General features: G+C 37.5%; 1 protein-coding gene across 1 annotated transcript; it reads left to right on the plus strand.

The window, feature by feature from the left end:
* Positions 1–785: 785 nt before the first annotated feature.
* Positions 786–5,968, plus strand: LOC149228986 (cell division cycle 20.2, cofactor of APC complex-like). Its single transcript, XM_089378437.1, has 8 exons — positions 786–1,360; positions 1,525–1,821; positions 2,283–2,552; positions 2,637–3,215; positions 3,314–3,508; positions 3,658–3,739; positions 3,865–4,057; positions 5,607–5,968. The coding sequence occupies exons 1-5, from the start codon at positions 1,259–1,261 to the stop codon at positions 3,458–3,460; spliced, it is 1,395 nt and encodes a 464-aa protein (XP_089234563.1). The 5' UTR covers positions 786–1,258; the 3' UTR covers positions 3,461–3,508; positions 3,658–3,739; positions 3,865–4,057; positions 5,607–5,968.
* The last annotated feature ends 7,756 nt before the right edge of the window (positions 5,969–13,724 follow it).

The raw sequence follows: 13,724 nt of genomic DNA on the forward strand, positions 1-13,724 counted from the left end.
ATGGTAGATAAACCTTGTTAGAAAATCCTCCTAAAATGTTTCTTGCTAACATGTTTGCTCTCATTTGGATTAGAGAGAGATGGAGAGAGATGATTGCGCTAACCTTTCTCAAGTATGCTTGGACTTGTAACTTTAATCATTCTATATCAATGACCTCAAACTCAAGACCGCAAAACCCCTACCTTGTTGCCCATACCCTAAACATTATCCTATATCTTTATATATATCCACAATATATTATAAGTTAATATAAGATTTTAATAAATTATAATTAAATAAATATTATTTTATATTATTTTTAAAATAGTAAAATATATCATAATTATGGTTTTTATATGTAATGAGAATAATCATTTGTAAATATTGATTAATTCATTATTTATATTTAAAAAAATTTGAGTTATTTTAAAAAGTTAATGGTTTAATGGTCGAATTTAGAGTATTATCCAATGTCTTTAGGTTTTACGTTATTAATTTATTGTAATAAAAAATAATTTTATATTTTACTATAATACCAACCTAATTCAATCTTTTAATATAAAAATTATTTTCAATAAATTTAAAATTAAGCCAATATAAAATCTAAATTAATACATTGACATACATTAATTAATTAATAATAATAAAAGGATACATACATTGACATAGCTAAATTTGGACGAAGAAATCCGGCAAATAATAGGTTTTCCAAAGGAATATTACCCTCACGCATTAAGGTTTCCAACGATAATTACCCTAGCAAATTATTATTAAATATTAATATAGTAAAATTTGCGGAATGTTTCGAGGCTTGTGAAACCCAAATAATGCTCGGAACAAGAAACTGGTTTGGCTTTATGGCCGTTGGCCTAAAACTAGTTACTATTTAGCGTCTTCACAGTTTCTCACATCCTCCTGCCATCATCAATTGACCTGGTTTGTCTGATTGTGCAGATAGCTTTGCTCTGGGGCAAGGAGAACGCCAAGAGGACACCAGGGACTTCTGATACTGGGCTCGCTCGCTAACTTTTTGGAGAACCAGACGTCCTCATACTTTGAGGAACCGAAGCTTTTAGAATTGGAATTCATTTGGAACTACTGTTTTTTTTTTTTGGTTTTGCAGAACCAAACATCCTCATTCTTTAAGGAACCCTAGCTTTTAGAATTAAAATTCCTTTGCAACTTTTGATTTTTTTTTGTTTTGCAACTTTAAATTTAGGCACATTGATTGTTTGTCATATATTGTGTTTTGTCTGGTTATTTTACTTGAGTAGGAGTAATGGAATCGTCTTGCAGTTCAATGAATTCCAACAGGCATTCCACAGAGAAGCGATGTCTCCGTCCTCTGCAGAAACAGGGTGCTTCAATGAATAAACACAGCGTATGCATTCTCTCTTTTTTTTTACAGATAATTTCTATGCTGCAAACATGCCATTCCCCCAATTAGGTTTATTACAGTGAAATGTGGCTAGTGGGGCAACAGGTTATCCTGATTCAGTTGGAAGTCTGAATCAGGATTTGGTTTTATTGTTTTTGCTATCACAGAGCGATAGATTTATTCCGGCAAGAGGATCCATCGATTTGGACGTAGCTAGATTCATGGTCACGCAAAAGCAAAAGGACAATAACGATATCCATGCCCTCTCCCCTTCCCCCTCCCCTTCCAAAAAAGCATACAAGAAGGAGATGGCAGCCGCTTTATTGAAGAATGCCGGTGCTGCTGACAACAATTGCAGAATTCTTTCTTTCAATGGAAAATCATCGACTGTTTCCCAAGCTTCACAAGAAAATGTGTTGGCTAATCTCCCTATTTCTAGAAGAGCACGCAGATATATTGCTCAGGTAAGGCCTGGATTTCATAAAAAAAAAAAAAAAAAATCATAGTCATTTTCGCTAGACATTCCATAATCAGATCCTGAATTCTATTGATGTTTACTCGTTATTGAATCAAAGCCCTTGATCGTATTTGTCATTGCAACATTATCCCATCTTGAGGAGTGTTTTACACAGATTTTTCCTTTTCTTTTTCATTTGCTACGCTGAATTCGCTACCACACCCATTCCAGTTTCTTAAAAAAAAGTTATTAACATAATGGTGTTAGAACTACATAGTATTTCTTCACAAACCGAGCCATGATCCCATTTCGTTTTTTAAAAGCATTGATATACTCTTCTGACACCAGATAAACTACATTGTATTTGGGGTTTTTGTTATTAGTACACTGGATATGCCTATCTGAGGACCATTGTCCTTTGTCTTTCTTCCTTCACCTAGTAATTTAACTTATCCATGTTGATTGCAGTCTGCAGATAGAACCCTGGATGCGCCCGACCTTCTGGATGATTATTACTTGAATCTATTGGATTGGAGTTCCACCAATGTTTTGTCCATAGCCCTGGACAACACTGTATACTTGTGGGATGCTTCTAATAGCTCTATATCTGAGCTTCTGATTGCAGATGAAGAAGAGGGTCCCGTTACCAGCGTTAGTTGGGCACCCGATGGGAGCCAAATTGCCGTTGGGTTGAATAATTCTGTTGTACAGTTATGGGATTCGCAATCTAATAAAAAGGTAAATAAAACCTGTTTATCTCTTCCAAGGTTTTCTCATTCTAATATAAAGGCAATCTCTAAATTTGACATGATACAATTGCAGCTAAGAGCCTTGAAAGGTCATCATGACCGTGTTGGTGCACTTTCTTGGAATGGTCCTATTCTCACCACAGGAGGGCTGGATGGGATTATAATCAATCATGATGTTCGCATCCGTGACCACATTGTTCAAACATACAAAGGACATACCCAGGAGGTTTGTGGATTGAAATGGTCTCCTTCCGGCCAACAACTTGCAAGTGGGGGAAATGACAATCTACTCTACATTTGGGACAAGAGCATGGCATCCCATAATCCGTCCTCTCAATACTTCCACCAATTAGATGAACATTGTGCAGCAGTCAAGGCCTTGGCATGGTGCCCCTTCCAGAACAATCTTTTGGCATCTGGTGGAGGGACTTCAGACGGTTCTATAAAGTTTTGGAACACTCAAACAGGTGCCTGCCTGAATACCGTCGACACCCATTCCCAGGTCTGTTCATTGTTGTGGAATAGACATGAGCGTGAGTTATTGAGTTCGCATGGGCTAAATCAGAACCAGTTAACCTTATGGAAATACCCTTCCATGGTGAAAATTACTGAACTTACAGGGCATACTGCTAGAGTTCTTCATATGGCACAGGTATGAAAATTCATGCTTTTTATGAGTACTTATGCATGCATCCATGTTTTCCCTTTAAATTTGTCCTAATGACCCTTACCATTGTTTTACTTCTTCAGAGTCCTGATGGGTACACAGTTGCATCAGCTGCAGCAGATGAAACACTCAAGTTTTGGCAAGTTTTTGGGGCTCCTGATGCCTCAAAGAAGACTAAGACTAAAGATGCAAAAGGGGCTTTCAACATGTTTCATATGCACATCCGCTAAGAAGTATCTGTCAAAATTCATGGAATCAGGATGGATGTTCAACTGAAGGTACTAATTAGATGTTCTTTTTTTTGTTTACAAAGCTCTTTTGCAGGCACTGTATAGTTCTGTTGGATTTTCATGTAGTACATTCCAATTTCTTCTTTGTAATATATTATAATTTCTTAGTTTGTACTAATTGCATGAATTGTGTATAGAGGGGCTTTCAACAAGTTTCATGCTCACATCCGCCAAGTATTTGTCCAGATTCATGGAATCAGAGCGGATGTTCAACTCAAGGTAGTAATTAGATGTTTTATTTTCTGCTTGCAAAGGTCTTTTGCAGGCGCTCTATAGTTCTGTACTCATAGTATGAAGTGTGTATTTTATCTATTGTGGACCCTGATGGAACGATGTGGCAACAGCTTTGTGAGACAATGATCCATTTCTTCAGCTGCGTGATAAGCTTTAAAGTGGTTTTAGCAAGTCTTTGGAGCTTCAAAGACGGTTCCAAAAATGATACTTTATGGCTGTTAGCAAGGATCTGATTCACAACTATAAAAAGGCCTCCATGCTTCTACACATGGAATGATGATGAGGGGATGCTCAATGTTGCAGGTAATGCTTGAATTATTTATTTTGTTCATTAGCTGTAAGGAACTTATATCTATATTTTTATCTCCTGTATATTTTATTTTTGTAATATGGTACACTATCCCATCATGCAATTCTTGTCACGTGTGAATTCTGATAGGATATTGATATTAATCAGAGTAACTAATCACATACATAAGTACTACTCTGATTCATGTGGCTACAATTCTAACATTAAAAAATATTGACTGCACTGAACTGACTAAATCCTTAAATAAGCAGACAATAAATTGAGAGCTTCTCATGTCCTGCCAGGACAGGCAATACTGACATCTTGTGTTGCATCCCTGTTGCGAGGTCATGTCCATGGATTTTAAACCTTGGCTCTCATGGAACTGCTGGCCTCAGCAATAATCTTTGTCCTCTGTCTCCAAACAAATCTTGATTTTTTGTGGAAATTGTTTCTGCTTCTTGTATCCAGTGATCATCTCTTGCCTCCAGTTATGTTATTGGGCTGTTTAACTGATGAGCCATTATATTCTGTATTCCTCTGCTCTCATGAATCTGTCTTCCTCATCAATCATGATTGCCATATGTTGCCAAACACATCTTGAATGTTAGTCAAAATTGTTCACGCTCATTGGCTCTATCTGGTCATTATATCTTGCCTATGATTACTGACATCTATTATTGCGCTGTTGGAGAGACCAGTCATTCTTATCCTGTATTCCTTTGCATTTCAAATCGGTTCAAGTTCTGGCATTTTTTCTTTGTTCGATAGCCATCCTGTGCCTGTATTTTTCTATGAAACTTTGATGGTTTTTGGAGTTGTTGCGACTCCTCCATCTGGTTCCCGCTGGATTCTTGCCATATTTTGGATTGCATTACACAATTATTTTTCATACTCTACGTTCAGCTAATTAGAATGTTTGCAGGTACCTCTGATTTAAGCATACCCATCTCTACTATTTCATGGATGTTGCCATTTTTTTTTTCAAATGTGTTTTGCAATACCTTTCTTACCAGATAATACAGGTTACCAATGCCATCAAATCAAATTAAGTTGAAATTTCAGTCATGGTTTCATTTTTTCATTTACGAAACTGTCTTTGCCTGTTCTTAAATTACCTTACAAGGTAATTTAAAGGAAATACTGACATGTATACTGGCAGCATTCAGTTGGTCAGATTTATTCAGAATTTGCAGATGATTTATAATTTATTATATATGGCTGATTGAAACTCAATATTACCATTTACCAGATGTCTAGCAAACTTTTTTTTATCCATTTAGTCAATAATTAAAATTGGATCAATGAGATGTAATCTGCAAATGAGGTCGGTGAAGAATCAGTGGGAATAATTAAGATAAAATTCAAGGTTTTCCTCTAGCTTTGAAGGCTAAATGACACATTGTCAAGTATTTCAATCTAATGTAGCAGAATTTATTAAATGAGAGACATTTTGAGTTTGCAAGATACTGTTTAATTTGTTATGCATTGCTACACTTACCACTTCCATAACATTTGTCTAACACTATGAATTGTTTCTCTTTACTACACATGTTACAAAAGATCGTTTGAGGTGCCTTTAACGAACATGGGATCTTGCCAGCATTCTAAGATGTTCGAGGATGGGTTCAACTCTCCGAAGAAGAATCATACAGAGAAGAGCAGCATGGTTCCTCAATTGCATTTTTTTAATCTCAAGATATTAAGGTACGCTCTTTTGTTATTGGTTCTGTACTTAGCTAGTTGCACTACAATTTTCCAGCACAACTGAATTGGTAAGTGCCTCTGCTTCATACTATCTAGGCTTCATCTTTATTATCTTTTATGCATGAATTGTCTTGTAATTTCATTTTATTGTTTTTCTTTCTTTACTGACAATTGCCTCATTGTAGCTCCTCCTTCCCTTTGGGCATTGATAATCAATATCTATTGATGTCTGCCCCATAATCTTACAGTGGCATTTTTCAATGCCACCAATCTTCCAACTGCATTTTTGAATGCCACCAACGGCATTTTTCAATGCCACCAATCGAGAGGAAAATTTTCCACCCTTCAACTTCTTAAATTGACATCAACTTTGAAGTCTTTCTGGGATTATAGTTCAAGGCATTGGGAATAACTGAGATACAGGCAAAATGTTGATCAGCAGCCTCCATTACTTCAAAGCTTTTGATAATTTTTTTGAAAGGGCAATGCCTGTCTGTGGATATAAATCCAAGTGTTTAGATACAAGTTTTCTGAAAACAGTTTAACTTTTGAAATTCTATTGTTATTTTGGTGCTTAGGGTTCTGAATTACAATTTAGCATTGAATCAAATAACTAAAAATTCAGCGTGTCCTGTATTTTCCTTTACTGAATCTACAATATATACATTTCACTGGCATAAATTATAATATGAATGAAGTTCTGGCATTACATATCCCATCTATCCAATACAATTAATTCAGTTCTCACATTTTTTAATTACACTTTTAATAACTTATGAAAACAACTACAAGTGAACATTTTTTGAGAATTGCTTGATATTTTTTTATTTTTATACATAATGGTGTAATGCGTGAATATATTTATTATTAAGACTAGATATTTATTACAAATTCTTAAATTAAATATCAAATATTTCTAAATCATCATCATTAGTATTATTTTTTAATTTATCCTTAAAAAATAGCTATTTTAACATGGTAACATGAACATAACTCTCAAAAGTTTTTGAATATGTACAGTGAATATTGTGAAAATCTAACAAATAGATATAAGGTTTATTTGAAGATGGTATTAAAAACAATGGTATCAGATTGGATAAATAAATGTATGTTCTGAATAGGCAAAATATTTGAAGATAGATTGGACAACAATTATATGAAATATGTATAACTCTGATATTTAGGTGTAATTATATGTTTTATTTTATATGGACCTGAAATATGAACATTGCAGGGCTTTTATGAATTTTTATTTGTATATCTTAAAATTGCATTGCCAAATTTTCAATGTGACATATATATGAAATATATCACCTCTAAATTGTAATTATTTTTATTAGTTTAGAATAGTATTGCAAAACTTTCAATGTGACAAATACATGGACTATATCACATCTATATTGTAATCATCTATCAATTCTTAAAGCCTTATATATCAAGTTAGGGGTGGGGAGGTTTAAAAAATATTGCAATTACAATGTATTGATAAAAATATCAAATTGTGCAAGACAACTAAAGGGATGGAGAGGTTAGCTTTGCAATGAGATGGATCGTGATTTGAAATGTCATGAATAGGTCCATTGTGACATGTGGATATTGAAACTAAAGGTTAGTCACAAGACCATTGTGACCTAGACTTGGTGATGGGCCTACAAGTAAGCAAAGATTGTTGATTTAGAACTTTCATCAATAAAAATAAGTGAAATTGTATATGTTTAAGTAACTACACATTATATAAAGTAGTCTTGGATTTTGGCATATGGTCTGTGAAAATACTGGTAGTATTCCTGCCCTGACTACTCCTGGATCATCCAATACCCCCAAGGGTGGAGCACGACCTCCTTGGATAGTTTGTTAAAAATCTAGTTGCATAGATGTGATGACAAGTGATATTGTCAAAATGTAATTTCATTAGCAAAGCCTCATCCAATATATTCCAGAGATTGTGCGCGTGACAGAAAAATTGTTGATTAAACCAATTTATGATGAGTTTGGAATTGCCAAAATCTGAATGTGTCTACATCCCTTCTCAAGTGCAAAGTGTAACAAATGATGGAGGGTAATAAGCTCAACATAATTGTTTGTTCCTTCTCCCAGACCCATCTATATTTTGAAAAAATGATTGTCAGTGAGATGAAGGAGCACTCCCCCTCCACAACCATTTCGCTGAGCTGATCCATCAAGATATGCCCATGATAATTTTCTATCAATAGTTTCTACAATAATAGTGTGGGGTGGATGTGGGCGATCATCCTTCAGAATACTGCTATAAATTGAGATAAGATGAGTTGAAGCTTGTATCCATTGAGGAGCGATGCCCTTGAATATGAGTGTGTTCCTGTGCAACCATATGCACCAACAAATCAGGAGGGGGAAGTTCTTGATTTTGATGGGAAGCGCGGCAGCAGACCACCATGATTGCCAAGCCTCTAAGATGTTTGTACCTTTCCATTTGTTGGATAAGTGTAATGTTGAAAGAACATGATTCTAGAAAGATGTGGTGATGGAGCAATGAAGAACAATCCGTGATTCGAACATGTGATTCAGAGAGAGTGTTAGTGTAGGAGTGTTGTTCATCACACCAGTTATCTGGAATTCCTATTTGATCAACATATTTCCAGGCCTGAGAGAAAATAATGGAGTTGTCTAGATCAACAATGTGGGAAAGGCGAGAGATACCTGAGTTCGAGAGAAATGCGTTCCCACATCTAGACCAAGGATCCATACCAATGCGGACCAAGTTTCTAGTTCCAATCCTCCAGGCGAGTCCATCACAAATGTAAGATATAGAGTTTTAAATAGCTTGCCAGATAGTTGATATGTTAGATTTGTTCCATGAAGGGTGCCTGATCCAATCAAGGAGGTGGAGTGGACTGATATATTTTTGTATGACTACCTTCGTCCACAATTTCTTTGTAGTGAGAACTTGCCATCTCATCTTGGTAGCTAGTGCTTTTGCAAAGGCATCAAGGCTTTTCATGCCCCATCTTCCCCGTTTTTTAGGAAGGGTGATGTGAGGCTTTTCATGCCCCATCTTCCTTGTTTCTTAGGAAGGGCAATGTGATCCCATCTGACCCAAGCATAAGTATGTCATAGTGTCACTTTTCTATATATCTCTTAGGAAGGGCGATGTGATCCCATTTGACCCAAGCATAAGTATGTCATAGTGTCACTTTTGTATATATTTCTTCCTGTTGATGTGGTTGTCTTCTTTGTTGTTGTGTGGAGGCGTTTGGTCTTTGTCATTGTTGCTGAGCTCTAGATAAGAGTCATAGTGTCTGCAGGGGTGTTGGAGCTCTTTTCATGCATGGGTGTTGAAGGAGAATGCATGGAGAACTTGCTGCTGTGACAACACATGCTGCTACAGGGTTTCCTGTAGTTACTACAAGAAATCATGTAGTTGCCTTTTTCATCATTTTTTTTTTGTTTTTCACTTGGAGGAGGAATAGGTGGTGATGTAGGAGTGGAAAGATGGAAATGGAGGAGATGGAGTGGTAGGTGAGTGAGGTCAATGATGGCATGACCCTTGGACTCTCTTTTTCTATATTTTTTTGTATTTTTATTTTATTTTTCTTAGTGGTTTTTGATGGACATAGAGGTTGGTATGGTCATGAGATGGTGTTGGGTGAGAGGTGGTGAGGTGTATGGTCCCTTATTTCAACCTAGAACATGCCTGCATCATCATTTTCCAATTGGAATTTCATTCCTATAGTGTTTCAGGACATCCTATACTGATACAGGAAACTCTTGTAGTAACTATAGGAAACCCTGTAGAAGTGAGAAAACTGCATAAAAACTGGTTTTTGATGCTTGGAAATGAGGATGGATGATGGAGACATAGTAGGCATGGGAGATATGAAGTGAATGGAGGAAGAATGGGGTGATGCTTGGCTTGTTGTCCCCTGAACTCTAAGCTCTTTATTTCCTTTAAAAACTTGCAAAAATCATAGAATTCTATTAGTGGGTAGGTTTGAGGTCCTTGCCATGGCATTTTTCTTTTTCTTTTCTCTTTTTCTTCCCTTTTTTTTTTGAAATACACATAGATCGCCTCAAAGGAGGTTTTCAGATTGTCTGCTTGCCCTAGGCTCCTTAAGGGAGGTTTTCACCCAGTGATGTTTTCATTTTCCTTTTTTTCACTCTTGGGCTACCTCAAGGAGGTTTTCAACCCAAAATTTGGCCTCAGGTGCCTCATAGAAGTTTTCACGTAGGTCCCTTATTGTTTTTTTTTCTTTTTCCTTTTTTCATTTTGTTAAAAAATAAAAATAGTCTTTAAGAATTTGCTGAGCTGGAATTTAAGACACTTCCAAGGACATTCACTTCCTTACTGATGGTACTGATGAACTCATCCCTTGACAGAGGACTTTTTTAGGCTTTCAATCTGTCTCCATTGACAAGCAAGGGAATACCTTCTTCATCAATGGTCCTTATTTGCACAACCCCATTATCATGGCACTTTTCTATCAGATATGGGCCTTGCCTCCTGGTCATTAATTTTCCTTTGAAGTCCTTGAACCTAGAGTCATATAGCAGAGCCCCGTCACTTTCTTGAAAAACTTTGTCTTTGATGTTTTTTTCATGCCAAACCTTCCATTGTACTTGAGTAACTTCTGTGTGTAAGAGGGCCTGCATCCTGAATTCATCTAAACCATTGAGCTGGAGCAACCTCTCTTGTTGTGCCTTTGTAACATCCAAATCCAACTGCGTTTCCATTCTCAAAGTGTTGTACTCAAACTCAATGAAAAGTAGAGCCTTCTTCCCATAGACCATGTCATTAGGGATGAAGCGAGTGGTTGTCTTCTAGGTTGTATTATAGGCCCAAGTGGCCTCCACCAGTTTGTCAGCCAATATTTTCTCCTGCTTCTCACAACCTTGGTGAGAATGCCTTCCAATTCTCTGTTGGTAGCCTTTACCTGTCCATTGGCCAGAGGATGACACGCAGTTGACTTCATGTGTTTGATCTTATGCTACCTCAACAAATTTTCAATCAGGTGTGAGGTGAATTGAGCTCCCTGATTAGTGAATAGCTCTCTAGGGTACCCAAAATTGTAAAATACATTCTCCCTTAAGAACTCAACCACCTTCTCTTCTGTTGCTACCTTGACAGCCTTGGTTTCAAACCATTTTTCCAAATAATCAGAGCACACAATTATGTGCTTTTTCTGCCCTAATGGTGGATCAATGGACCCAATGAAATCCATGCCCCACTTGTCAAATGGCTCAAGAGTCATTTGAGGTTGCAAAGGCATTTCATCCCTGGGAGTAGGTTTCCCCATTCTTTGGTGCTGGTCACATCGACTGGTGTATCTTTTTGCATCTTGGTGGAGAGTGGGCTAGTAATAGCCAACTTGCAGTACCTTGAAGGTTGTCCTCTTGGTTGCAAAGTGACCTCCACAAGGACCATCATGATAGGCCAAAAGGATGTCAAATACTTCCTCTTCCCTGACACATCTCCTCAAAATTTGATATGGGCCTAGCTTGAAGAGACTGACCCCAATCCAAGTGAATGGGGCACTCTTTCTTATAATTCTACTATTTTCCTTGGAGGACAGATTTGGAGGGAACTGTGCAGCCACTAAGTAGTTGGCTATGTCAGCAAACCATGGAGAGAGAACTAAAATAGAAAATAAATGCTCATCTAGTAGCTGATCATCAACCATTCCTTCCTCACCTGCAGGCAAAGCAAGTCTAGGCAAAAAATCTGCAACTACATTTTCTCTACCAGGCTTATCAATGATAGTTAGATCAAACTGTTGTAATAAAAGCAACCATCTAATAATTCTGGCATTCACATCAAGCTTGTTCATCAAATATTTAGTAGCAGCGTGGTCAGTATGTACAAAGGTCTGGTAACTAGTGATGTGATGTCTAAATTTATTCAAGGAATAGACAACAACTAGGAGCTCTTTTTTAGCCACAGTATAGTTCAATTCATCCTTGGACATATTTTTACTTATGAAATAAATAGCATAAGGCAATTTGTCATCTATCTAGCCTAGAGCTACTCCTATAGCTTTGTCATAAGCATCAACATGGATGTGGAAAGGAAGATCCCAATTTGGGCCTTGGAGTTTGGGTGCAATAGTGAGTAGTCAACTTGTCCTTTAAGGTTTCGAGGGCCTCTTGGCAACTTTCTGACTAGAAAAATTCAGAGTCCTTGGCCAATAGTCCAAAAAAAGGTGAGGCTACTTTGCTGAAGTCCTTTATGTATCTCCAATAGTATCCATCTAAGCTCAAGAAACTTCTAACATCCCTCTACTTTTTAGGAGTAGGGACCCTCTTTATGATAGCAATTTTATTTGGGTCCACTTGCAGTCCTTCCTGGGATAGTGGGTGACCTAGAATAGTTCCTGCATTCATCAAAAACTCACACTTCTCACGACTAAGGGAAAGGTTCATTTCAATTAATTTATTTAATACTTTCCCCAAGTTAGAGGCAACCTCTAGGAAATCACACCCATAGGGAGTGAAACCATCCATATAAATTTCTACAGAGTCATGGACTAGCTTTGCAAAGATGCTTAGCATTGCCCTCTGAAAAGTGGCAGGGGCATTACATAATCCAAAAGGAAGGACCCAACAAGAAAAGGTACCCCAAGGACAAGTGAAGGTGGTTTTATCCTGGTCCTTTGGGCTGATCTGAATCTAATTGTATCCACTGAATCCATCCGGGAAAGAGAATAACTTCTTTCCTGCAAGACCATCGAAGACTTGATCAATGAAAGGTAGAGGAAAATGGTATTTTTTGGTGGCTTTGTTTAAGTCTCTGTAGTCCACACAGATCCTCCATTTTCCATTCTTCTCTGGGCCCAGAACTAGAGGAGACACCCACTCACTATATGAGATGGGGTAAATGAACCCTGCATCCAACAAATTCTGCAATTCTTCTTTAATTATGTCTTTGAGGGCTGGGTTCATTCTCCTATGAGGTTGGCGCACTGGCTTGCAGCCTTCCTTGATATAAATGTGGTGAGTACACACCAAAGGGTGCACTCACTTCATTTCCTCATAACTCCAGGCAAAGGCATCTAGATGCTCCCTTAGCATGTCACATAACTCCTTTTCCTAATGTGCAGAGAGGGGTTGATTTTAAATGTTTTAGCTGGACCAAATTCTATCATCTTGACATGAGTAGGACTTGAGTTGGCTAGGCACAAATCCGTCCAAGGGTTATCTTCAACTTTCTTTACTAACTCATTAAGAGTCATGGTGTTGGGGTCTGATTCTAGAGGATTTGATCAATGAGGTTGGCTTCGTAAGGTTACCCCCCTCCTATAGTAGCATCTAGGGTATAGATTGGGTAACATGTGGTAGAGTAGACTTCATCTTCCTTCTCCTCTTCCAACCATAAAGGTAAGTCATGCTCTAGAGATGGTTAAGTAGAAGGGTATAACACCAATTGTTTGGAGAAATGCCCATTTTTATTGGTCATATTCCCAACCCTGCAACTTATGTAAGCATCAACAGTGGCTAGCCATGGCCTTCCAAGGATGAGAGGATAACCATTGAACTTGGTCTTAGGTTGGAGAACTAAGAAGTCAAAAGGGTATTCCCAAGAATCAATGGAGACCATCACATCCTAAACAACTCCCTCAGGAGCTACTATGGATCTATCTGCAAGTTGTAAGACTGTTGTGGTCTTCTTTAATGATCCTTGGAGATTTTGTTTAAGCATAGTTTCCTTGGTCATCACATTGATGGCGACCCCAAGATCAATCAAGGTATGGGGGAAATTGATACCATCGATGTGCACATCTACCACAGGACTTCCAGGGTCTAGATATTTTGGGCATATCACTCTCCCCAACATTAAGCCAGACAGTCGTCCAATGACATTAATGGTAGGGGTGTCTTTCTTTATCCTCCCCAGATGTTTGAAGCATTTCTCCTTGATCAAATTGTTGTAGATGGGGACTGTGGAGTAGGGCTGTAATTTGTGGAGTAGGAAGATTCTCTCTGCAGACAGAGACAATCCCT

The sequence above is a fragment of the Pinus tabuliformis genome, chromosome J (assembly GCF_031772625.1).
Source record: "Pinus tabuliformis cultivar Carrire ecotype Pingquan chromosome J, CPIR1, whole genome shotgun sequence".
NCBI classification, from domain to species: domain Eukaryota; kingdom Viridiplantae; phylum Streptophyta; class Pinopsida; order Pinales; family Pinaceae; genus Pinus; species Pinus tabuliformis.

Coding starts and splice junctions, on each gene's coding strand:
- LOC149228986 (XM_089378437.1), top strand. CDS start 1,259: ATGGAATCGTCTTGCAGTTCAATGAATTCCAACAGGCATTCCACAGAG. Junction 1,361..1,524: donor CTTCAATGAATAAACACAGC/GTATGCATTCTC, acceptor TTGCTATCACAG/AGCGATAGATTTATTCCGGC. Junction 1,822..2,282: donor CACGCAGATATATTGCTCAG/GTAAGGCCTGGA, acceptor TGTTGATTGCAG/TCTGCAGATAGAACCCTGGA.